At 39.7% G+C, this 24677-nt stretch overlaps 3 protein-coding genes across 4 annotated transcripts in view; 2 read left to right on the plus strand and 1 right to left on the minus strand.

Moving 5' to 3' along the window:
- LOC134222341 (uncharacterized) overlaps positions 1-7910 on the minus strand; it is an 86465-nt gene extending 78555 nt beyond the window's left edge. For both annotated transcript variants that reach the window (XM_062701509.1, XM_062701503.1), the window contains exon 1: positions 7188-7910. The gene's annotated coding sequence lies outside the window, so the exon portion shown is untranslated. The remainder of the gene's footprint in view (positions 1-7187) is intronic.
- Positions 7911-20127: 12217 nt separating this feature from the next.
- Positions 20128-21506, plus strand: LOC134208144 (zinc finger protein 91-like). The gene has a single exon (XM_062684212.1). It carries the CDS (start codon positions 20289-20291, stop codon positions 21504-21506), a length of 1218 nt encoding a protein of 405 aa, XP_062540196.1. The 5' UTR covers positions 20128-20288.
- A 90-nt stretch (positions 21507-21596) lies between these two features.
- Positions 21597-22250, plus strand: LOC134208145 (uncharacterized). Its single transcript, XM_062684213.1, has one exon. The coding sequence runs from the start codon at positions 21597-21599 to the stop codon at positions 22221-22223; it is 627 nt and encodes a 208-aa protein (XP_062540197.1). The 3' UTR covers positions 22224-22250.
- Positions 22251-24677: the final 2427 nt, after the last annotated feature.

Raw genomic sequence — 24677 nt, forward strand, 5'->3', positions numbered from 1 at the left:
AATTCCTGGAGGTTTCCATTCGGAATCTCTAGAAGATTCTCATTGGAATACCTGAAATGTTTCCGTTGGATTCTCTGGAACATTCACGTTCTGAAATTTTCCTGTCAGTATTCCTGGAGAATGGAGGATATTTAGAAGATTCTTATTGGAATACTGGAACATTCCCGTCAGAATCGCTGAAATATTTTCGTTGTAGCCAGGGCCGAATTTAGCCGGAAGGGGGCCCCGGGGCGACGGTATGGGGGGGCCCCCAAAATGTAAAAAAAAAAGGTTGGTTTTGGTACATAAGATTTGTGGGGGGCCGGGGCCACGGCCCCGCAGCCTCCCCATAAATCCGGCCATGGTTGTAGCAATCATCGGCATCAGGGATTGAATCCTAAAAAGAGAGAACAAGTCTCTCACTAATCATCTCTGTATGTGTATACATATACGATATGTAGCATACCGCGAGAGACTTTTTCGCAAGCTGTCGTGATAGAGAACTGATTCGAGAATCGGGATGCTATACCCCATGATAAATTTCTTTTAGAAAGCTCCAAATGCGGGGAGCACTGGCTCTGATGATGTATTTCAACTTGTTCTACACAGCTGTGCAGTAACCAACACGAAAGGAGCGAATACAAAGCGAGAATCACAATTTTTTGTTATCATGGCTTGTTATGATTCGGAACAGTTTTTGCCTCTTTTTTATCGTTGCTCCTTATCTATTGAGAGCGATTTCTGCAAACTGATCGGCAGGTAAACAAAGACACTTGCTTGAGAAAAAAAAAAAACATGGATGAGTGTGGTTGATCCACAATCGCCTTAGGTGGTTGGACCGGATTTGTCACATTACCACTTAAATAACTTAATGAGGTGATAAAATGTTCGAAAATTTTTAAAAAGAAGCTCAAAATATAGAAAATAGATGATGGTGCCGTACACATATTACGTAAGCATTTATGGGGCAAGAGGAGGTATTTCATCGTTTTCTCACGCACCCCATGGAAAAAATCATTTGTATGAAAAAAATCTTACATGGCGGAAAATGGGGTTGAAAAATCCAGAAAAAAAATGCTTACGTTAATGTTTGATATAAAACTCATAGCCTGAATGTACGCCTAGTTCATTTACGCAGACATCAAACAAAATTAACTTTCAAATTCAGCCAATATGTATGATGGCTATTTCACAGTTGATTGAAAACCTATCTAGTATTTAGTGTGATATATTAGCGTGTCGGCTAATGGTGGAACCACAGAGAGAAGGCTTCGGTTTGGATTTTACAAACTCGAACTTATATAGATTCGATTTGTTGTAAGTGCGTTGATAAGTTGGCGTTGAGTCACACGTAGATCATATTTTAGTTATTGTAGCATACTTCATCGAAACCAGATTCTTCCCAGTCAACACAAGATCGTATATCATGCTGTATAGGATGCTATAGAGTGGAAACGATATAGGTACTTCCCCATACAACATTTACGTATATCGCCTCCACTTTAGCATCTTATGTTGCATCATATACGATTTTGTGTTGACTGGAATTTAAGAACTCGAGTTCTGATTCGAGAACTGATCCTAAAGAGAGGTCTTTGAATTTTACCCAACAAAGCTTGAAGAACTCTCTGACAAAACAGTTTTCCCACAAAGTCTCAATTTCTGTAATGTCAAAAACTTTTTTTTTTCTTTATTAAGTCGCATTTGTTATCCCATTTGGTCTTGAAATTTCCGAACGGAACTGAATTCTGAGACTTTCTGGATAGTTCCGATAGTAGTCTAACTGCATGCAGAACGCCGTATAATCAACAGAAAGATATATGAGCTACCCGTAAGGCCATTTATGTTACATTTGCTTGTATGGGCCCCCATCTTTTAAGAAACAGATGAGGGTGACGATGTTGGCAGCTTCACACTGAAGTTATAAGAGAGCCGCGTATGCAGAATAGCAAAAAATTTTTAATCGATAAAATAGTTAACCAATTTATTATGAGCATTGAGCTATGCCATAGTACAAAGGACTAAAAAGCAATTAGTTAGAACGATCAATGCATTTGATCCGCATAACACACTTGGAGAGCAAATGAGTCGTTCCCCAAAACGAAATAGTTATCTGCGATTTTCGCGACAATTTTTAAAGGAACCGCCATTTTCACTAGAGGAGCAAATCCGCGAAATTTGCGAAAAACGCAAAAATCGAGAAATCCGCGACTGTTTTAACAGGTCTTCAATTCTCCAAAATGTTTTCTAAAGTTTTTCTGGAGGAATTTTCGAACGGATTCCTGGAGGAAATGCTCAAGGTATTGCTGAGAAAAATTCCGAGGAAGATCTTGGGATACATTTTTGTGCCCTCGGAAGAGTGTTGTGTATTAAATTTGGTTACCAACCCGGCCCTCCCATTGATGGAGTTTTATCTCCAGTGGAACATCAATGGGTTTTGAAGCAATCTTCCAAGCCTCGAGCTGCTGGTGCACCACAGCTTGCTCTATTGCTCTCCAAGAAATTAACTTTGTATCCAACACCCTCGTGGATCGGTGCACATGTGTTTTTCAAATTTATTATTCAACCAAATAATTTCTTGAATCTAATAATCTTTTTTGATTTTTCATTATATTTAGAGTTTGAAAATTCCTTTCCAATGCAATTATTGCAATTTTAAAATTTTCAGGGTTATTTTTTTATTTTCCGTGTAACGAGTTGGATAAATATTTTAGAGTGTAGCTTTCACCAATAAAAACTTTTATTGAATAAGGTTAGTTGCAGAAAAATACTAAACTACTAATATTTCATTCTTCAAATGTATACGAGCGAAAACACGGAGAAACGAAATATTAATCAATTTTCAACATTTTTTTTCATAAATGGGTAAATCTTGGAAAATTGACTTTAAACAACATTTAAACATGTATTGAATTTTATATTATTGATCCACAACCAAAATTTTTTGAAATCTGATCAATCGAAAATTACAAAAAAATAATCAAAATGCCCCGTCTAAAGCCGGTCTTGGGCATTAGAGGGTTAATTACCGGGAAACAGTTCGTGACGGAAGATTTGTCTTCCTCTGTAGTAGTGTTTTACCATCCCATCCTTTTGGTGTTTTACCAATTCAGTTTTCGTTCCAGTCCTTGGCATTCTTAGCTCATACCAGGCAAAACCTCCAGCTCATCAATGACACCTGGGAAAACCGCACGTTCCCCGACGAGTGGAGCAATAGATTCTGGCTGGAACCCCACCAAATACAGGCCAATTTCCCTTACCTCGTGTGCCTGCAAGACCATGGAAAGAATGGTAAACCGTCGACTCCGTGAGAAGCTGGAAGCAGATGTTAGGTTTGGCTTCCAACAGCACGCTTTTCGCCCAGGTATTAGTACCTACTTTGCCAGCCTCCAGAGCGCGTACAACGAAGGAAAGCATGTTGACCTGGTCGCCAATTCTTTTAGCAGGACCTGTACACCCCTGCAGCAAACTTCAGGAATGCCAAATCACCGGCAATATGCTTGCCCTAATCAAAAATTGTCTCACCGGACGGACCTTTACGGTTCGAATTAGCCGCACTTCTTCCGGAGAATTTGCCGAGGAAACTGACGTCCCCCAAGGGTCGGTTCTTGCAGTTACTCTATTCTTGATTGCAATGTATGGGGTCTTCCCGACAACATTCTCCTGGTCGTTGTAGGAGAAACGTAGGCAACGATTGGTTAATGCCATTCACCGCTGGGCTGCCTCCATCGAATTCATTATGAATGTCGGAAAGTGTATCCGGGACCACATCTACCGTGGCCGGCACCAACTAGAAGGACCGTCCGTCAAGCTCGGTCGTGATTCCATTCCAAACCGGAAAATTGTCCGTGTTCTCGGAGTGGATATCAATCGGAGGTTCACCTTTCTTCCACACTTCCGGGCCGTTAGGGGACCCTTCAAGTCCCGGATCAGCCTGATGAAGACCTTGGCCAAAAACACCGCACGAACAACAGACACACTAGACTAAGAGTTGGCCAAGCGACGATAGACAGTCGCCTGCTCTATGGTCTGGAGCTAACCTGCTCCGCACGGAGAGACCTGATTGACATTTTATCCCCCGTCTTCAATAATTACGTCCGGCTTGCATCGACGCCAGTATCACCCCATTTCGGCATAGAGTTCTCACAGCAATCTGTTGCAAGGCCGTTTTCGATTCCCGGTGCCGGTCTAGGAAATTTTCGGATTGGAAATTGTCTCGACTTCCCTGGGCATAAAAGTGTCATCGTGCTAGCCTCATGATATACGAATGCAAAAATGGTAACCTGGCTTAGAAACCTCGCAGTTAATAATTGTGGAAGTGCTTAATGAACACTAAGCTGCGAGGCGGCTCTGTCCCAGTGTGGGAATGTAATGCCAATAAGAAGAAGAAGACTGGATACCTTGGACTACGTTACACTAACTCGGTTCCGCTGGCTGACGTGAAGAACTGGACAAAAAATGTCGTCGATCAGGAATGGGCTTCACAAACCAGAATCATTTAAGAAAGAATTCAGTAAATCGTACTTCGTCTCTACTAAACACAAATGTCTGCCCATCCCTGATAAGAAGTATAGCCATAGTATAGCCAAGTATAAAATGTATCCTGCTCATGGTATTGTTTGATACTTTTGTGACATTCCAGTGATCGGAGACATCTTCTCGAAATATTCAGAAGCATCTGATTCTGAAGTGCTTACAGAGGCGACTGTGGAAAACGTCTACACCAATCAAGCTATTTTTAAATTACAATGCAACCAAACCGGACTTAATGTTGCTGCTCGTATATTATCAAGATGATTTTTATATATTATTTTCATGATGGAGTTTACCGAAGAAGAAAGAAGCACGTTCAAAACTAGAGCAGGAGAAATCACCTCCATAATACCTCACGCAAAATATCAAAAAAGGTAAAATATCAAAAAAATGATACCAAAAATTAATATGCACAATACTTCAAGCATAACATATTCTGTTATTACACTACCCAACGGATCATAAATTATTATACGTTTGGTATTGAAATACCTAAGCATGTTATATGCCTAAAGTATTTTGCATATTAATTTTTGGTATTTTACTTCTTATGCAAGGCTAATTCATACCAATTTCTGTTATCGAGGTCGTCATTCCTGCTCGGGAAGCGTGATGAAGACCAGAATTGAAATTAATCGCAAGGAAGCGACAAGTGTTAAACTGTGTTGAAACTTAGAACTTGAAAATAACCCTTACAACAAGTAACTTATTAAAAACAGCATGAATTGGAATCGTTGTTATCGACTGAAGTTGTTTCTGGGTGAACGTTAAGCAAAGCAACGATATAAGTTCATGCTGTTTGTTGATGCACATGAGAGTGGTTCTTGGTTTTTAGATCATCATTGGGTTTCGAAGTGGGTTTGGGAAAAGAATGTTACCTACTAATAAATCGTTTATGACGGACGAATAAATGGATTTATGACTTGGACTGTTGAACACAAATATATACCTACGTTTCTTTTTTAACTCGAAATGGATTTATTAAACTTACGTATGTGTACAAACTGTGGAATCTAGTTGCACGCGGAATATATCACAAACTGTTAGTAGCTTGTACAACGAGTATCAAGGACTATTATTGATTTAAGCTTCTATGGCGATTTTAGAGATGACTAATGACAAAAATGTCCGTACAAGTTCTGTAATTTGTAACAATTGGATAATAAATGCATACAAATATGTTGGCGCGGAAGCACAAACCATGTATCGACAATTGTGATGAGGTGGTTACTTTAGCTGCTACCAATATTCTAAAATACAACTCCTTTAATCAGGTATTCGATTCATACGTTAAACCTTATTCTTTAACAAGTCTCTGTTTCCTTTGAAATTTCTACAGAATTTCATAATCATCGCTTCCGGTTTCTATAGAAGTAATAATTTTTTTTAAATAAAAAAACATCTTGGATTTTTACTTAGTAAACCTAAGTTCAATTCCCGACTAGATCACACGTATTACTTAATAACTGCGAAACAAATACTGGACTCAAATTCATCAGTAGTCTCTCTGTATATCAAAGAACTTAGTTGCTGAGTTCCAAAGTGATTGATCTTTTCTGTAGTTTGTATGTGTCGTATGTGAACGAATAGAAGACTGAAAATTATTCAAAAGGGTTCACATTTGCATAGTCCGACGTTTCGGCCCGTTTATTGGGACTTGTTCAAGGGAAAAGCTGCCTGCCGTTTTTCGTACACTTAACACCTATGAACATGTGCTACGGTTGGAGCTTCTAGTACTTGAACACATAATTTGTTTTCTTAACATAAATTTTACATTCAAAGGGATACTGTTCAACATCAATACACTATGCACTTAATGACTGGACAAACGAGTCTACAATTTGAATGGAATATGATATAATACAATGCACAAAAGTATCGCCAAAAAAATTTAAGTGTTACAAGCACATTATGAAAAAAAAGAACAATATATGATCCCAAAAAAAAAAAGTTCTAACGAAACATCTTCAATTTTCCTCTGATAGATCCTTACTCTGTTTACTGTCTTCCCGAGGTATACGCATTTCTGTAATAATCATGATTTCGACACCGTTGCGAAGTCGCATTCATGTCCCATTTCGGAGGGCTCCGCCGTCTTGCTAACTATCGAGGGAGTGAGTAATTACGCTGTTGATAGACGACCGAAACATGGACGAAATCAATATCCACTTCGTGCTTGTTTTTCATCGCTCTCTTGCTGGATGGTCCTTATTAAGGATAATTATTCAAAACTTGTTTTTTTTCTCGACTCGTTGCAACATCACCGAAAGAAGCAGAACAAACGAGAGATAATAATTATTGATACGAGTCACGGCAAAGAAAAATGCAACACACAGCACATTGGGCATTCCGCTCCAATAACCGAACAAGTGTACTACCGATAGACGAATTAAATATCCTACTTCTCGATACACATAGGGAGCTTTTTCACTGCGAAAAGCTGTAATTGTAAGGGTGAGCCACTATCGCTCGCTGCTCAGACATTCTCGGGGCAAAGATATCAGGATAAAAAAAAAACTTGCGAAATGGAAAATTCCACCGAGTTGAATGCGAAATCATCCGGAGGCGTAATTTTCATCCTTCGATGGCAGCAGGCTGGGCGTTTGCCACCGCGGAACATGGTTACTGCGATCCGGAACCCGCACGCCAAACATAATCATGTATCCAAAACTTACTTAATGCTCCTCCCCGAACTAAACAGCCGCCATTGTTAATTTTTATATTAGTATTGATTTTTCCACCTCGAATTCCTGGCTGCGAGGAGTCAGCAAATCGTTCACTAGTTTGTGCACCTTCACTGCACTGAGATTACACATATTTTTCAATTCACCTATCTGCTTGCACGATTTTTCACACTTTTTCACGCTTTTCGGCCCTTTTTCACCCAAAAACGGGCTACATTTTCTTCAGCAAAGCAGAGGTGCTTCTGCTTCTGCTGCTGCCTTCGCTTTCTGTTTCTACTACTACTACCACTACTACTACTGCCGCTGCTGTTGCCTCTGTTTCTGCTGCTGCTGGTGCTGCTGCGACGGCGACGGCGGCGATGGGCTCTTTTTTCCTCTTCGGAGCAGAAGAACAAAAAAAGATCATTCGACAGGGGAGAGGAGATTTTTTCACTAGCTACGCACGGCTCGCCTACTGTGATGCTGCACTTTTTCACCCGCGTGCTCACGTTACATCTGAACATGATGCATCTTCGTCACTGTGTTTCCTGTGCAGTTGTCACACACTTTTCACTGATTAATCCGCGGTGTGCTGCCGTGGGCCACGTTCAGGCGAGATACATCCCTTTTTCGCTTGGGTTTTTTTTTTGGTCCTGCTAGAGCCAGTGCAGCTCACGTTACTCGCTTGTCGAAAGTGCTACCTCTCTCGTCCGCAATGTTTTCACGTCTGATAGGATGAATGTGGAAATTTCTCTCTAGAGCTGCTTGACTGAGGGCTCGGATCGAACACTGGTAGAACATTTGCGTGCGTGTATGTTTCTATGCTGGCATCGATTCGTGCCTCGATGGATAGAAAGGGAACGCAAAGGTGCAGCAGTAAACATATACAAAATGACACAGGGTGATTCGTACTATTGGAGCCGACATAGATGGGCTTAGTCGATCGTATTATTTTTCTTGTACTGAAGAATGAATAAGCTTTGAGCTTCACAGTTTGAATTTATGAATCGTGAACATAACTCAACCATCATACCCCAGCGTTTCATACAAATTTAATATGACATCAACACTTTTGTGAAAATGTCACGAATTCTGTTAAATATATGCCGTTTATTATAAGCGTTAGAGCATATAACTGAAATCTAATCTGGATTTATAGGACGCTCTGAAACATAGAAAGAGAGCAAAAATTTTGTATTATGAGTCCTCTTCATAATCATGAAACCAATTGTTAATATGTCGTACTACTAAGGTCTAATAGAATTCGAAGCCTAATAACCTACCATGCACCTCCATTACGTTGCGCCACGTTGATGTGACGCGTAACGTTGATGGCATCCTGATCGTTACGAACCAGCGTGACTTGGTGCAATAAACAGCGTGGTCTGACGAGAGCGTAAATAGAGCTACATCGAGGTACACCATTTTGTGATTTGAATAGAGTCGAGATGTTTAGATTCCATGACTTACATGGAGTCGTTTGTTATTACTTTCAACGCACAAAGTGGTCGACCGCAGATTACTTCTCGGCTACGGCATTTAGAATTAGAAACACTAACACTAGTTATCGCAAATCGAACAAAGACTTAAGTACAATAGGAACAAAGGCCTGATTGTTTCTAACGCAGAATAGAAGCAGCGGTAGGTGAAGAAAAGAGTAAATACTGCTAACGGGAAAATGCGATAGGACCTCGAAAATAGCTACTTTGACATCAAAGGCTTTTTGACTACTCATCGAATTAGGCAGCTATTTTCTGTGAATTAGGCAGCTGTTTCATACTCATACTCCATAATCTCCACTTCTTAAATTAAACTCCTTTGACGGTTGTGTAAAAGATAGCCTGAACTTTCGTAATGCTGTACAAAATACGAACGAAAAGGAAGCTCAGTTCTTTCCAATAGAAAAATTATATTATCCTCTCTCGATCGATTTAACAACAGACAAATTCGTCGTATCGTTGCAATGGGTAAATATCAAGAAAGTAGCTCCTCGTTCCTATCCATCGGGATGCTGAGGTAATCAAACGGCAATCGTAAGACGATGGTTTATCCCACAGATTCATATGAACACAATCTATTGCAACAACACTCCTCACACTATTATAAGGCAGCGAATGATCTACATTTATCCAATTAAATAGCAATCTTCGTTCCAAATTACCATTATTTTTTTATCCAAGCCGCACAAGTCAGACAAAAATGGTTGCAGCAACTTGATTGTGATCAAATCTAGTCACATATCAATTGCAATAACTTTTGCCGAGCTAGCGTGCTGCTAGGGGACCTGGAATCCCATGCATTTCATTTGGAAGTATATTTTTTGGTCCAACGCGGATTTATATTTAAAACTTTATATCATTGTTGTAAGAAATCCTAATTGCTCGAAGCATTTGAAAACATAAATAACGGTCACTTTTCCCTAGGCGGAGGGGGATACAGATTCGCTCGGTACTTGAAGGCAAATAACACTATTTAACAGAATTGAACTTTTTTTCGGTCCCTTCAACCATTTGCAATGTACTCAATACATTTTTTTACGCTGAATTCAGAAACATATTCAGATTTTCTGTAACACGTCCAGTTTTTGTGATAAACGGATTTTAATTCACAAAAGTACGTATTTTCATAGAAATTTGATTTCTCTCCTCTGTAAAGCTGAATCTCGGCTTCTCACTTTAAGAATAAGTTTGAATTTTGTAGAATGGGCCTTGTAGAATGCATGTGGGTTACTGAATTTTTTTCGGCACGTTCATTTTTTTGTGAAAAATGGAATTTATTTCATAAAAGAACGTATTTTTATAGAAATTTGGTTTTTATGCTCTGCGAAGCTGAATTTCGGCTCCAAACTTTGAGAATAAAGTTTGAATTTTTAGCTCAAATTTTGCATAGGGGAATATTTTTGACTACGATTGACAGATGTACGTTTGCGTATCGTTCGGTGTCCCAAGAGAAAAAATCGACCTTTCTCATTTTTTTTTGTTTTAAATAGCGTCATATCTCGACGTTTCATGCATGTTTAAGTCATTTGGCATCAAAAACAAAAATTTAATTTTCGACTTTTCCTGGTAAAAATTTCAAAACCCCTAAATCATGTCCGATAAGGCTCAAATTTTGCATGAGGTAATATTTTGGGGTAATGAATCTTGTGAGCAATGTCGTTTTTTGAAATTCGATGACATTTTTCTCATACATTCCATTGGCACCCTAGTATGCATACTATCCGGTCCGATGACCGGTCTACACATTTCCTCTCGGCCTACCTGTGCGTTCATCGATGACTTTGACGTCCCGCGATGGGCCTTCATCGCTCCAGCTGTGCATAGAACGCTTCTTTCTCGTCATCGGGTCTCCTTTCGTGTGGGCAGTGCACGTTGATGATTCTATAGTGGAAGAAACAGCTTTTTATCCTCAGCTTGCACATCCTTGCGTTGATTGGCTGCCACCCAGAAACGCGTTCAAGGAGCTAGTTTCTTGTTTCTACTTTATTGAGGAATGTATTGAAGTGTTTTGAAACTGTTTCCGACTTACTAACAAGCAAGCGGTGCATTATGAACCAGAATGAACTTCGGATGAACCACATTCGTTTCAAATGAGTATGTTTGACTTATAGTCATCGTTCGAGTTTCATTGAGCTACCTTATGAAATTTCATGAGTTAGTTTAATAAAATTCTTACCACAATAATATGTAAGTTTTATCAATAATGTTTGTAAATCAGTAAATATATTACGAAGGAAGTTGTTCTGAAGTTGTTTCAAATATTGTTTTTATTAAATATACTCTAGAAACTGCGATTCTACATGTTTTAAGTTCTGTTACCTTCTACATTTTATAGTTCTTATTTAGGAAAACACACTTGTTGTTTTTTTTTTCCTGTTCGGGTGTGCCACTGCGACCAATTATTAGATCTATTGTAGCGTTACCCGTATCCTTAGTGTTTAAGTGCATGTCGAATTACTCCAGTGCTATTGAGAAGCAATGCAGTATCGGTTTCGATACAGTTGTTGTTTTGTTTTCTCAAGACCACCATGACTACTTAGACCCTTCATAGAGAGCAATCCCATTGAAGACGTGCCCCTTATCAATAGGAAATCAATCCTTTCTTGAGAAAACAGAACAGTAATACTGTTTTTGGCCATGCATCGGAGCCCTAGCCACATCCTTGTCTTGCTTCTAGAATATCACCAGTGAAACTCTTAAAACCCGGGATTTAGCTCTGTCTACAAGACCATTTCAAGCAAAAGAATTTGTTCAGTAATAAGAACTTCCGTGTGTTCCTCTCACTACCATTGTTCACCAGTTCAAGAAGAGTTAGTACGTATTTAAACCCCTAACTCGATTTTTCCAGCAGTCAGTTCAGCCTAGGACCGGGTACCGAGGTTTTTTACTAATTGCTTGAAAAGTTGTTTCCGCTGCATACTGTTTAGCCTCAAACAAGAGGAATTCGAGTCCTTCAACTGTCTGCAAGGTAACATTAATTATGTTTTATCTCTGAGACTGCTGTTGGTAGCGAGGACTAAATACGATGAATCCTTAATTACCACAACTTATTGCCCTAGCTAGAAAAATGGATTAGGCTAGTGCTCTGTTTGGTAGATCATACACCGCAACACACTACGTCAAAGTGATCTACCGTGTTACGGGAAACACTTGTTGTTGCTCCCGTTATAGGTTCCAGACCGCTACTTCTCTACTTCGTGTTCTTCATAGCCGTGGTCGTGGAACTGATTTGGTAGATGGTCCTGTCAACGATGGCGGACAGCGTTTGGCTACACGCCGGTTTATTCCAGTTATCTGGTGTCAAACTATTGATAGCCATACTAGAATCCTCTGGTGCTGTTAAATGTATGACATAAGCCGGAACCTGTTCATAAATTAAATATTGTAATCAAAGTGTAATTTGACTGACCAAGCTGAAATTTTACATCCAGCACGTTACGTCTGATGATGGCTGAAGGTCAGTAAGCCGAAACGCGTCACAGAAAATAATGCTGTGAAGTTTAAATATCACCGAGAAAAGCCAATCTAGCGGATTAATTAATTAAATATATTAAGTGCCTATATCCACTTATAAACAGAAAATCAAAACTTTGTCTTAAGACCAAACTTTTGATTTACAAATTTTTAAACCAGCCATAATGTATGCTCTGCCAATATGGACTAGTTGCTGCAATACCAGAAAGACGGCACTTCAGAGGATTCAAAATAAAATTTTGAAAATGATTTTGAACTTGCCTACGAATTGGAAAGTTTCTTCCAAGTCAGATTTATCCTTCCACGACTTAGCCGTTTTGAAGAAAAGCCGGATCTCTCAGTGACGCAGATGACGTTTCTATGCCATAGGGAGGGGAGATTACAGAACTAAAGAAGGGAAAGAGGATTTGTTGTCGAATTAGCTAGGAAAATGATATTGTGAATTGCTGATGAAGAATTCATTGAATTATTACAACTTTATATATTCTAAAGGCTTGTTTACAGTTCGGAAAACGCGTCCCGGGATTTGGTCTTCCAACAATCCTACGCCTTTGCTCGCAAGGCTACTGGATACCCCAACTTACTAAATAATGGTTGTAAAGGCTGCCTTACACCTCGGGAAAATTTTCGGGATTTTTATTTTCCGTGCCCAAATTCCGAAAACATCGCATATGCAAAAATACATGGGGAAATAATCCGCGGACCAAATTCCCGAGGTATGAGGCTACCTTAATTCAGTAATTTCAATGGAGCTCGGGAATTCAAATCCCGCTCGAAAAACCAAAATCACTGTTTTCCAGAAGTGTAAATCCAACCGCAGGATTTGCTCTGGGAAATAAAATGAAACTCTACACACATGTCTACACAAATCGTTTTGAATTGTTTCCGTCTGGGATTTCGTGTTTGAATCTTCGTCTGAACAGTGAGGTTTAAAGCGTGTCTGAAAAATGTCATCTGAAGAGCAGTTTGTTGAAGCTTTTTTAAGGTGGTTATACAAAAAAGCCACAAATCGGCCATCTTGGAAACCACGTGCTTTTTCTAGTGATTTTCCAAGAGCACGAATTGAGAGAACAACAACGCCCATGGGGATGAAACATCCGTAGATCGTTTGATTACTCATGCTAAACAATCGACTTTAATTTCAGCAATGTACGAAAAGTATTACGCTGGACTTGAACTTTTGATAATAGGAATAGAAAACCGTGTGGTGAATTTCAAATTCCAGCGTAATACTTTTCGTACATTGCTAAAATTAAAGTCGATTGCTTAGCATGAGTAATCAAACGATCTACGGATGTTTCATCCCCATGGGCGTTGTTGTTCTCTCAATTCGTGCTCTTGAAAAATCACTAGAAAAAGCACGTGGTTTCCAAGATGGCCGATTTGTGGCTTTGTTGTATAACCACCTTAAATATTGATTATGTGTTTGGAAGACTTTGGGGAGGAGCAAAATTTCGACCAAGTAGAATATTCGGAAGAACCCTTGCAAGAACCACTGTTAGGAACGCAGGCGAAAAAGACGAACGCAGGCGAAAAATATCGAAAAGAGATCAGGAGATTATTATTAAACTGACTCTTTGTGAGGAAATCAAAAAGCATTCTTGCGTTTACCAAATTACCCGTAAGGATTACTCTGATAGAAACGCCAAGGATGCCGCTTGGCATGAAAACAGCTTAAATATGACAATGCATTTGGGAAGATCATACAGCGTCCATGAATGCCTAAAATACTGATACGTATTAAAAGAATCGACCAGGGACACTACACAGAAAAAAATTCCATGGTAACAATTACTATTTTCAAAACAACCACAAATTTTCAGTTAAATTAACCATGCATTCGGACAAATTCACCACTGATTCAGTTCACGTAACAACATTCCACCAGGACCACAGTTGATTTTTACTGCGCGCATGGTAAAATCAAACGGGTTTGTTGTTGCGTTGCGTTGTAACGGAGTATTTCGTAGATTGCATACTGATAGTTGTCATGTATATTCTTTACCTTTCTTACCCCAATTGCTTATGGATTTCCATTTGGGATTCAATGGAAATCCAATTGGGGGTCCAAAATGATAAAACATGAAAGCTATCATTGCCGGCCACGCCCATCTTCTCCGTTACTAGGAAAGGGAAGGAAATGATGATATGACATTTACTTAACGAGAGGCCAGCGACTCACCGACGCCCTCATAGATGTCAAGGAATTGGATGGTGGGTAGGGTATGTGGTTTAGGAGTATCATTATAAGCAAATGATAGAAAATTTGTGGAAATACGTTGGGAGTCACTTTGCTAAGAAATTTATGTCACTCCATTATCCTTGCCGATTATTTTCCTCGGATGGGGCGAAGGTATTAGCCTTGCCCTGGCTAATAGCCTAGGTTTAAGCGCCTTTGCTCGCTCTCTGAAACGAAAAAAGAGCATAAAGAAATTAAATTCCCCTTCCCCCCTGATATGATAATGATTTTGATCAACAAATGAATTCTAAGTGGATGAATAAATGATGAAACGGCTGCAAACATCATCATCATCATTAGCTGGTTATGGGACAGCTTTCTCGCAAGGGCAGCTGATTAAACTGGAAATCATCCATGATGCAGATCTTTTAAGTCAACCCATTGCACCACTCTGAGTGCGCTGGACCCACGTTAAATGTTATGATTTGCATTTAAAAATTATCAAATAAGACATAATGGTTTGATCTCACCAATCTTCCAGAAGAAACCTTTTGGCTCCATATAACCTTTGTGTAGAGGTGGCAGGATGCATATTCTTGTACGTGTCGTTCGTAATTCTGCTAAATAAGCTGGCACCAGGTTTGAATTCCTACAATAACGTCACCAATGACAATCCTTTGGATAGTTCAGCAGTATTCCAGTTCCAGCAACTTGCAGGCACTTGCGAGAGCAATGTTAGGAAACCGCTCGCCGTAATAATTCCTTTTTAGTCGATCGCAGCTACATCGAGAAAACCGCCTGGACGGTATCGGCAACATTCCAGCCAAAAAGAATGCAAAGGCAGTCACTTTTTTGTAGAACTATCAAAAGGAAAGCTTCGCGATAGTTAGATGGTTGGTATCGCACCCTATTTGCCGGAGTATCTGGATCAAATCACTATAGTCACCCTTGTCACAATAAAACACACAGCCTAATGTCCAAATGTATTCGCGGTACATTTTCCTAGAAAAAAAAATTAAACTTTTTTCTGAATCGGTTAAATCAAACGGGTTTGTTGTTTGCTGAAAATCATCGGTGCGTATTCTTAAATTAACCCTCGGAATGGTAGTTTCAACTGCAACATTTTTTTGAGTGTATAAGATAGTTGCATTAACCCTTTCCTTCCCATGGTAGCTGTAGAGCTCCATCAAATTTTTCACCTTCCAATATACTTCGAATTATTTCAACAACAAAGAGCAGTATTTGGCACAACTTTATGGTTTCATTAGACTGCAAATATAATCAATTTTGAGTAACAATAGTGAAACTATTGAAAACAATCAAGTAACTATTGAATAAAATTAAAAAACTTTCCTTTTCGTTTTCCACTAATTTCAGCTATGCCAAATAACTTTTGTTCTAGCATTTTTTTCATAGATCGTTCCTTCCTATTGAAATCTTCGAAAAAAGTCGTAGGAAGGAGAGGGTTAAACGAAATAAAATATGTTGTTTGTTTGCATATATGTACAGGATTTATTTGAATAAGGCAAAAGTTCAGAAAATTTCTGAAAAATCCGGAGCGCCAGATGATGTGCTGGACATGTATATGTCAGATGGATCTCATATGGATGTCATATTTATATAAAATTTAAAAACCTCTTTCCAGAGCCTCGTGGTTCCGGACACACCATCAACGAGTAACTCTCGTAATCGGGCTCGTTCCAACGACATACTGGATGAGACGTTGTCATCTGTGGCGATGTCGTTATATATGTTAATTGATTCACGTGCAAATGAAGAACACACTCAACTGAAATTTAAGGAGTTTCACCTTGAGTTGGACAAAGTTTTACATAAAATGCCACTCATACAGGGTATGCAGTTTTGTGTTGAAATAATTAAACAAGCTAATGAGGTTTTGGAAAATATGCCATAAGATAATATTTGAACATTGCTAATTAAACAGGAATTAACATCGCTAATAAGCGTTTACATTAGGGGTCGTACATTAATCATGTAAGCACTTAGGGGGGAGAGAGGGTCTGCCATTTTCATATAAATAAAAAAATATTTATATGGGAAAAATCTTACATAGGTTGAGGGAGGGGAAAAACCCAGAAAAATTTCTTACGTGATAAGTATACGGCCCCATTATGCTAATTTCGCCCTAGTATAGTAGTAGTATTACAGACAAACATACATAACAGCTTGAACATTTTTCTAAAAAATCCATCGTCCAACTCCTCTACCACCATCTTGCGAGCATGTTACACGAAACAATACATTGTCACCAGAAGGCGCTGGAGTAAAATGTCAAACTCGAAGGATTACGACGGTAGCGCCTCTAGTTGTGAAACAAGCAATCAATCATGGATCGTGGAAGTCATTACTTACTTACTTATGGATCCTGTACACCTCCAGTGGTGCAAAGGGCCGACTTGAAAGATCTCCATCCTGTCCTGAGCGTTGCCCGGCTATCGCTTTAACCTGTTGCCAGGTTAGATTTCGGTCGACTTTTTTTATTTCTTTATTGAGGCTTCGCCGCCATGAGCCTCTGGGTCTGCCTCTGCTGCGATGTCCCGCTGGGTTCCAGTCTAATGCTTGTTTACAGATTTTGTTTCCGCCCCTACGTAGAGTGTGGCCGACCCAGCCCAACTTCCGATCCCGAATTTCTGTTATCTGCTATCGGCCTCTGGTGACAACGACGATGGAGCTCGTTGTTTGAGATCCAGTTGTGAGGCCAGCAGGCCCGAATTATATACCGCAGGCATCTGTTAATGAACACCTGCAGCCGTTGAGTGTTCTCCACTGATACACACCATGTTTCGCTAGCGTATAACAGCACAGATTTCACGTTAGAGTTGAAAATTCGTATTTTGGTGCGTTCACTTATCTGCCTGTTTTTCCAGATATTTCTTAAACTCGCAAAGGCAGCCCTTGCTTTTTTGATCCGTGCGCCTATGTCGATCTTGGTACCGTCATCTGACGCCATTTGGCTACCAAGATATTGGAAGCTTTCAACATTCTCCACTGGTTGCCCGGCTACTGTGAAACTGGAAGGAGTCACCGTGTTTACATCCAACGATTTGGTTTTGTTGACGTTGATGACTAAACCTGCCGAAGAGGAGCGCTCGGCAAGGTCGTTGAGCTTACTCTGCATATCAGAGCGCCGTTGCGCGAGGAGTGCAACATCATCCGCCAATTCGAAGTCATTTAGGTGCTCCATGGTTATAGGCCCTCCTTAGCCGTGCGGTAAGACGCGCGGCTACAAAGCAAGACCATGCTGAGGGTTGCTGGGTTCGATTCCCGATGCCGGTCTAGGAAATTTTCGGATTGGAAATTGTCTCGACTCCCTGGGCATAAAAGTATCATTGTGTTAGCCTCATGATATACGAATGCAAAAATGGTAACTTGGCTTAGAAACCTCGCAGTTAATAACTGTGGAAGTGCTCAATGAACACTAAGCTGCGAGGCGGCTCTGTCCCAGTGTGGGGATGTAATGCCAATAAGAAGAAGTAGAAGATGGTTATAGGCTGCCATAACAGCCCACGGTTTGGTTTACGGTCAATCGCATCTACCAGAACCTCGTCGATTACGATGAGGAACAGTAACGGTGATAGAATACATCCTTGCCTCACACCAGCTACGACCCGGATAGGGTCGGACAAGACCCCATTGTGCAGCACTCTACACGAGAAGGCCTCGTACTGTGCCTCGATGAGGCCGATGGTTTTCTCAGGAACTCCCTTGCGTCTCAGGGCGCCCCACATATGCTCGTGATTGAGACCGTCGAAAGCTTTTTCGTAGTCAATGAATACCAAGTAAAGGGACTCTTGGAATTCGTTGACCGTTGATTTTACTATGTCCATATTTTTAATTGAGGCATATCAAACACCAACTGTATGAAAGTATGGACCTTCAGCTACCGAATGTCCCTGATTTATTAGGAGGAATTCGGAGGAAATACTGATTTGGTAAACATTAAAGTAACCCAAATTAGTATAAAAATCATTTTCTTCAAAAAACTGGTTTTAGATACGATTTTTTTAAATATCATCATAATTCGTTACCGTTAAAAGATAGAAAGTTGGTATGTTCTACAAAGTTGTTCGTTTTTTCATACTCTATCACTTTTGTAGCGGCTAATTTTTTTAATTTTTTTTTTTTTTGACAGAATTGAAAAAATTGGATAACCCTAACAGGAGAATTTTTCGATCACCTTAATCTTCCAAAAGATAGCTTATTTTTTGATAAAATTTTCTTCCGAATACACCAACTGTGTAAAATCAAACGTTTGCACGTAAATAAAAAAACGAGCGTTTTTACACATAGTTTTTAGCTTGTTGCGCCCACTGTGTGGGTTTGATTGCGTGCATCCGATAGAAGTTATCATAGAACTTATCAAAGTAACCGAATGTCCAGAAAAATATTAAACGAAAAATATTTATGCCGAGCTAACACAAGTAGAATACGACTAATATCGCTTTGCGCAGGTGGACAGGTTTTTTTCGGGTAAGAAAAGGGTGTTATTGACTCACCAATCATTACTATAGACGGTATGGGAATACTAACAAAGTCGTTAATGGAGTCACTCAAAGATTATTCCTTCTGTATCTACTGCGTTGCCAGGTTAAAATTGTACCACTGAAAAGGATACAACACGGAAACACAGGATAACATCTCGTAGAGCAACCACTACATATTTTCCATTCAATCTCAGATAATAGCCTTAGCCTTCATCAATGTTTTATGTTCAGTTTTTACCAATATTTTAAGTTATAATCCATCTAAACTTCAAACCGATAATCCTACTCGATAACAGCTACAAGTTTCAGAATTCCTGAAAAAGAAATAATGTAAGCCAAACATTTTCCGAGATTCAATAACTCAATCGACTGTTAAACTCAGAAATGTCCGATTTCCTAAGTAGCACATTTTGAACAGAATTGATTGCAGCAACTTTGATGTAAAAGAATTCGGTCACTTACAAACTTGCAACAAGTGTGCTACTCGGGTTATTTACATACATCCTCCAATTTATTAATTGTACATGCTAAGCAAATTAGTAAGTATTAGCAAAAACAAAACCCTGACTATTCCACCTAACGGCGTTGATGCATTTTTGGTGGCCATAGCTTTTGAGCCCATAGTGCGATCTGGCCAATTTTCAATGGGAAACAATAAGGCAGGATTCCCCGTGGGAAGCAACTTGTTGCGAGTAAATCGGTTAAAGATTAGTGCTTAAAAAATGAGTGAATATTGTTTGCGCACATACATACACAACACACATACACACGTACATACAGACATCATCTCAGTTCGTTGAACGATGGTATATAACACTTTGTGTCTCCGGGCCTCCAATAAAAAAACATGTTTTTGAAGCGAGCGTATATAGAATACGAAAATTCTTCTACGAGAAAGGCAAAAATAAATAAGAAAGCACAAATGACACAACAAGTGATTCAATATTGCATCTGTCAGAATATGAAATATGTCAACCATTGATTCATACATGCTGAAAAATCATTTAATCAATCAAACTGCTATTAATTAAGAACCGTTTGTGTTATTTGAGGGATTTTGAACATTTTTCTCAACCATAGTATAGCACTTCTTTTAATTGTTTATGGACAATCGACGCCACCTACCTTTGACAGTTCATCCTTTGTCGACATTTCAGGTAACAGCTAACACACTCACACATCCAAGAAGCTATCTTTTCAAGGATTTCTTTGTTCTTATTGGACTCAAGGTGCATGTAACATGAATGGAGGCATAGAGAGAGCATATTATTATTAATTCTCAGAGAATCTTTCAGCACCCATTACTTTCATTGACAAACCCCTCGATTGTCAGAATTATTTTGATCCAAACAGAAGATTTTATTAGTTTTTAATTTTGCTTGTTGCGAATGGTGCCGAATCATCCAGGAAATTTACATTTAACAATAAGAGAATTATAGTGATCGAGTCAACGCCAATGTGTGCGTCACAGAGAAAAGAATGCACTTTTTGCAAAAAGCCCCTAAAGAGCCGCTCAAGTCGACACTATCACGAGCATTGCCAGAACCCAGAGCTAAAACCATTCAAGTGTGACCACTGCGATCGTACCTTCAGTACCAAATCGCACAAAACATTCCACGAGGAGAACCATTCGGGGCAGCGTCTGCAGTGCACCCAATGCGACAAGACCTACCAACACCAACGTGATCTTGATCTTCATAAGCGTGAACACAGTTCGTCAGCAATATCGCTGCAAGCCAAGTGCAACAGGTGCGCCCAACAATTCGAATCAAAGCAAGCCCTCGCCCAACACAAGCGAATGCAGCATACCGCGACGAAACGATTCAAGTGTGATCAGTGCGATATGACCTTCGGCCTCAAAGGCAACCTCACAAAGCATGCCAAGATTATACACTCGAAAGAGAAACTATTCAAATGTGACCAATGCGGAAAAACGTTCTACCGCAACAATGCTTTGAAATTTCACATGCTCAACCATCGATCAAAAAATTTCCAATGCAAAACATGTCACAAGGAATTCGTTGATGCCAGAAACCTCGAAAGACATCTAAAAACACACGCTACTGAAAAGGAATTTAAATGTGATATCTGCGGAATTTCCAGCTCACGGAAGGACAACATTCTGCGGCATGCGAAAAGCTTCCATCCGGATTGCGATATCAACAAGGTGGTACTGAAAAGTGAAATACCCGAACAACTAGATGCAATCAAAAAAGATGCCAAACAAAGCAGTAAATCTGCACCGAAGGTAATCGAGTCCAGATTTACTACGGAACCGTCCATCTCGAATCGGATCAGCGTAATTCAAGTGGTAGGAAAACCGAAACCACTCTCGATACCCAAGCCAACAATGTCGATCACAGCCCCTTCTGGCTCCAAAAGCATTGAAACCTTGCCCAAACCACCTCCACCGAAGGTAGACCCACTGGAAATCTACCGTAAAATCCTGAAACCGAGCAATGATGATGACGAAGACGTCGTTATCAACAAACCACCCCCATCGAATGAACCGGCGAAAACAAACAGTTCGTCGACGCAGGCGTCGGCAGTATCCGTCAACAATAACACATCCACGGCCATCAGTGGCGGTAATAATTCTTCTATAAATAATTTCACTGAAGTTCATTGGCGAAAGCGCACCTCACAGATCTACGCTACCAATTCGAATCGGTGAGAGCGCTCGGTGCGCGCGTGTCCATTCGCGTGAAAAATTTGCCAGACACCGCCGCTGTATTGTTCGCCATCAATCTTCCCTCCATGCATAATGGAAAACGTTGGAGGCGCCGGACAAGTGGAGCATGAAATCGGTGAGTGTATCGCCGCGCAGGACTGGAAGAAAGTGATCGACCAAGGTCAGGCGTTGCCGTTCGAAACCCGGGTGAAATACCTCTGGTTATGGCCACTACAGAGCGACCTCGAGCGGATAGAAGAGAGCTTGCATCGATTTGGGATTACGCGAATATTAAGTATCGGTTGCGGGACCGGACTGTTGGAGTGGTTGATCACGGTTGCGACGGGTATTGCAGTGGCAGGCGTTGAAAAGGACGAAAAGTGGTGGCGATCGAAGTATGCGACCAGAACGTACATCCCCATGGTTTTCGCTGAAGCGCTTCGAACGAGCGCCACCGCCACCGAGAGCCAAGGTCATCAAACAACGTGGCAGGCCATGATGTTTTGCTACTTCAACGACGGTGACGCTTTTCGCGAGTATGTGAAAAATTTCGACGGTCACTATGTGATAATTGCGGGGCCAGAAGAAGGGAGTGGGGTTATTACGAACCCATTACCATTTGGGGCTCGCTTTCCGGCCGATCAGGAGTGGGAAATGGTGCACAGCATTCCGGTGGGAAGTGAAAATTTGAATCATTTTGTGATCTATCAACGACGGTGAAATAAATTTATACAATTTTGTATTGAAGGTCGTGTTTATTTTATTAAGTTGTTCCATTTCTTTCGCTCCTAGGTAGTGTGACCCAATGACTTATCGTAATCTTGAGCTATTTTTTTCCAATATAACATTATCTATATTTCTATCAACAAATACTGCTCAATTGGAACTCTTCCAACTTTTTCTTTTTCCTAGTGATTCAAAATACTCTTTTAATCAAAAATGGATATACGTCTGTTTCAACTATTTGACATGCAAGTAAACTCTCATTTCCTCATTTATATCTTCCGTATTATCAGGTACTATTAATGTGCACAATTTCATCTTGCATCACATTGGCTTCTTCAGTTATATCTCTGAACTCCAAAGGTAACGATTATGGTTCCATTCTCTTCAACTTCTCCAGGCCCTTTTTATTCTGTTTGCCCGGTTGAGTCAGCAGAAACACTCTCTCTTGATTCATCCGAACAGCTGTTAACATTTCCTTTTTTGTAACTTCTAAAACAATTCCATTCAAAATCTCTATCGTATCGGATGTTTTAAAACTATCTTCTTCACTCCCACCGATGCGGTTTTTTTCTTGCAGCACTACTATCTAAGGCTTTAGTTCCCGAATAAAAATCAAGTTGAACTTAAAAGTGACCATTCCTTTTTTTTATAGTGAGCGACAGGTGATGACAGTTTAATAATTTTGCCCTGCATTCAGAGCAAGAATATTTTTGACAATCATAGTTTTTCATAGATATCTTACTGCTTCTATTGCAAAGCAAAAGATATTTAGCTTAGCTTAGGGAGCATCCATAAATTACGTAACGCTTTTAGGAGGAGGAGTTGCCCGAAGTGTGACAATTCATACAAAATTTTAAATTGATTCATACAAAAAGTGTGACAAAGGGGGAGGAGGGTTTGAAAATGGCCAATTTTTGCGTTACGTAATTAATAGATCTTCCCTTAGCTTGATTGATCCCTCAGTCGTGATTGGCCGAGGAACAACAAATAGGTATGCACAGCTCACCAATTGATAAGTCTTCTTGGGACTAGAAAGCTTTTCTCACTGTACATTAGAATGATTCAAATTTTGCTTAATTTTGCTACAGTGGGTCCAAAAAGTATTCGTCTAGCTGCATATTCTTTAGTAAAATGTAAAACTTAGGCGTGATAGAAGTGAAATCAAAAAACTTTCTTATAAATTTGGTAGAAAACTTATCAATACATGATTATTATTCAAAAACAAATAGAAATTTCAATTACTTTTTCTGGTATGTAGAAAATATCTAAATTTCGTCCATTTCGCTCGCTCAAAAAGTATTCGTCTATTCAAAAAAAACGAGTGAAACACGAATATAATAATTTTTTTCGCATGTAGTTACACTAACACACTCTAGTGACGTCTAGCAACATTTTTGTCAATATTCAATGACAAATCAAATAATGTTTTTGTTTTGTTTGAACTTGGCGCGGAAAATGGAAGCACCATGGGTGGGAAAAGTAAAAAGATGAGTCGAAATGAAAAAAAAACTTATTCTACGCCTGCATAATTAGTGCAAGTTGACTTATGACTTTGCAGAAATGTGGGTAGACCAAGGGTAGCAAGAATTCAACCATTTAATTAGTGATTGATCGCATCAGCGCCACAAAATCAATCAAAACAAATAACAGAGTGGTCGTCAGCAATGGTGAACTGATTACGATGAGCGATTTATTGTGCGGAAAATAAAAAAATCCTTGAAAACGAGTTCACCCATATAGGCAATTGAGTGCTCAGATATGAACCAATACGAACAGAAATACATGTGAAAAATATGGGTATAATGGGCGAGTATCACGGATGAAAATTCAAGTGAGCCATCAAATTATCAAAAACAGCTCGATTTCAGCTAAAAATATCGCTGGAAGAAGGATGACTTTCAGAATCAAGTCATGTTATCTGACGAAAGCAAGTACAGCATATTTGGATCAAATAGCCGATGTATGGTATGGCGGAAAATGAATATTGAGATACAGCCTCAGAATCTCTTTTGAGCAGTAAAGCATGGTGGGGGCTCCGTCATGGTCTCTGAGGTGCTTGAGCGCAACCGGTGCGGGAAAATTTCACATTATTGAAGGAATTATGTATCACAACATGTTCATCCGCATTTTGAAAGAAAATTTTAACGCCAGTGCTGAGAAATTGGGCTTACATTGAACATACATCTTACGGGGTGATAATTACCTCAAGCACACAGCCCAAAATACTAAGCTGTAGCTACTCTATAATACCCCAATCAACTCAAAACGCCTCATCAGATCCCAGATATGAATCCAATTTAACTCCATTGAAAGGTTCTGGACGACAAACTTTTCGTGAAATTCGTGAAAGTCATATTCCCAACAACAACGAATTGAAATTAGTGTTGAAAGAAAAATTGAAGAATATTCTGTCCCCCATTACGGCTAATTTAATCAGTTCCATGCCAC

The sequence above is a fragment of the Armigeres subalbatus genome, chromosome 1 (assembly GCF_024139115.2).
Source record: "Armigeres subalbatus isolate Guangzhou_Male chromosome 1, GZ_Asu_2, whole genome shotgun sequence".
In the NCBI taxonomy this organism is placed as follows: Eukaryota; Metazoa; Arthropoda; class Insecta; order Diptera; family Culicidae; genus Armigeres; species Armigeres subalbatus.

Bases quoted from the DNA above. Each gene is read 5' to 3' on its own strand.
- LOC134208145 (XM_062684213.1), top strand. From the start codon at position 21,597: ATGGAAAACGTTGGAGGCGCCGGACAAGTGGAGCATGAAATCGGTGAG.
- LOC134208144 (XM_062684212.1), top strand. From the start codon at position 20,289: ATGTGTGCGTCACAGAGAAAAGAATGCACTTTTTGCAAAAAGCCCCTA.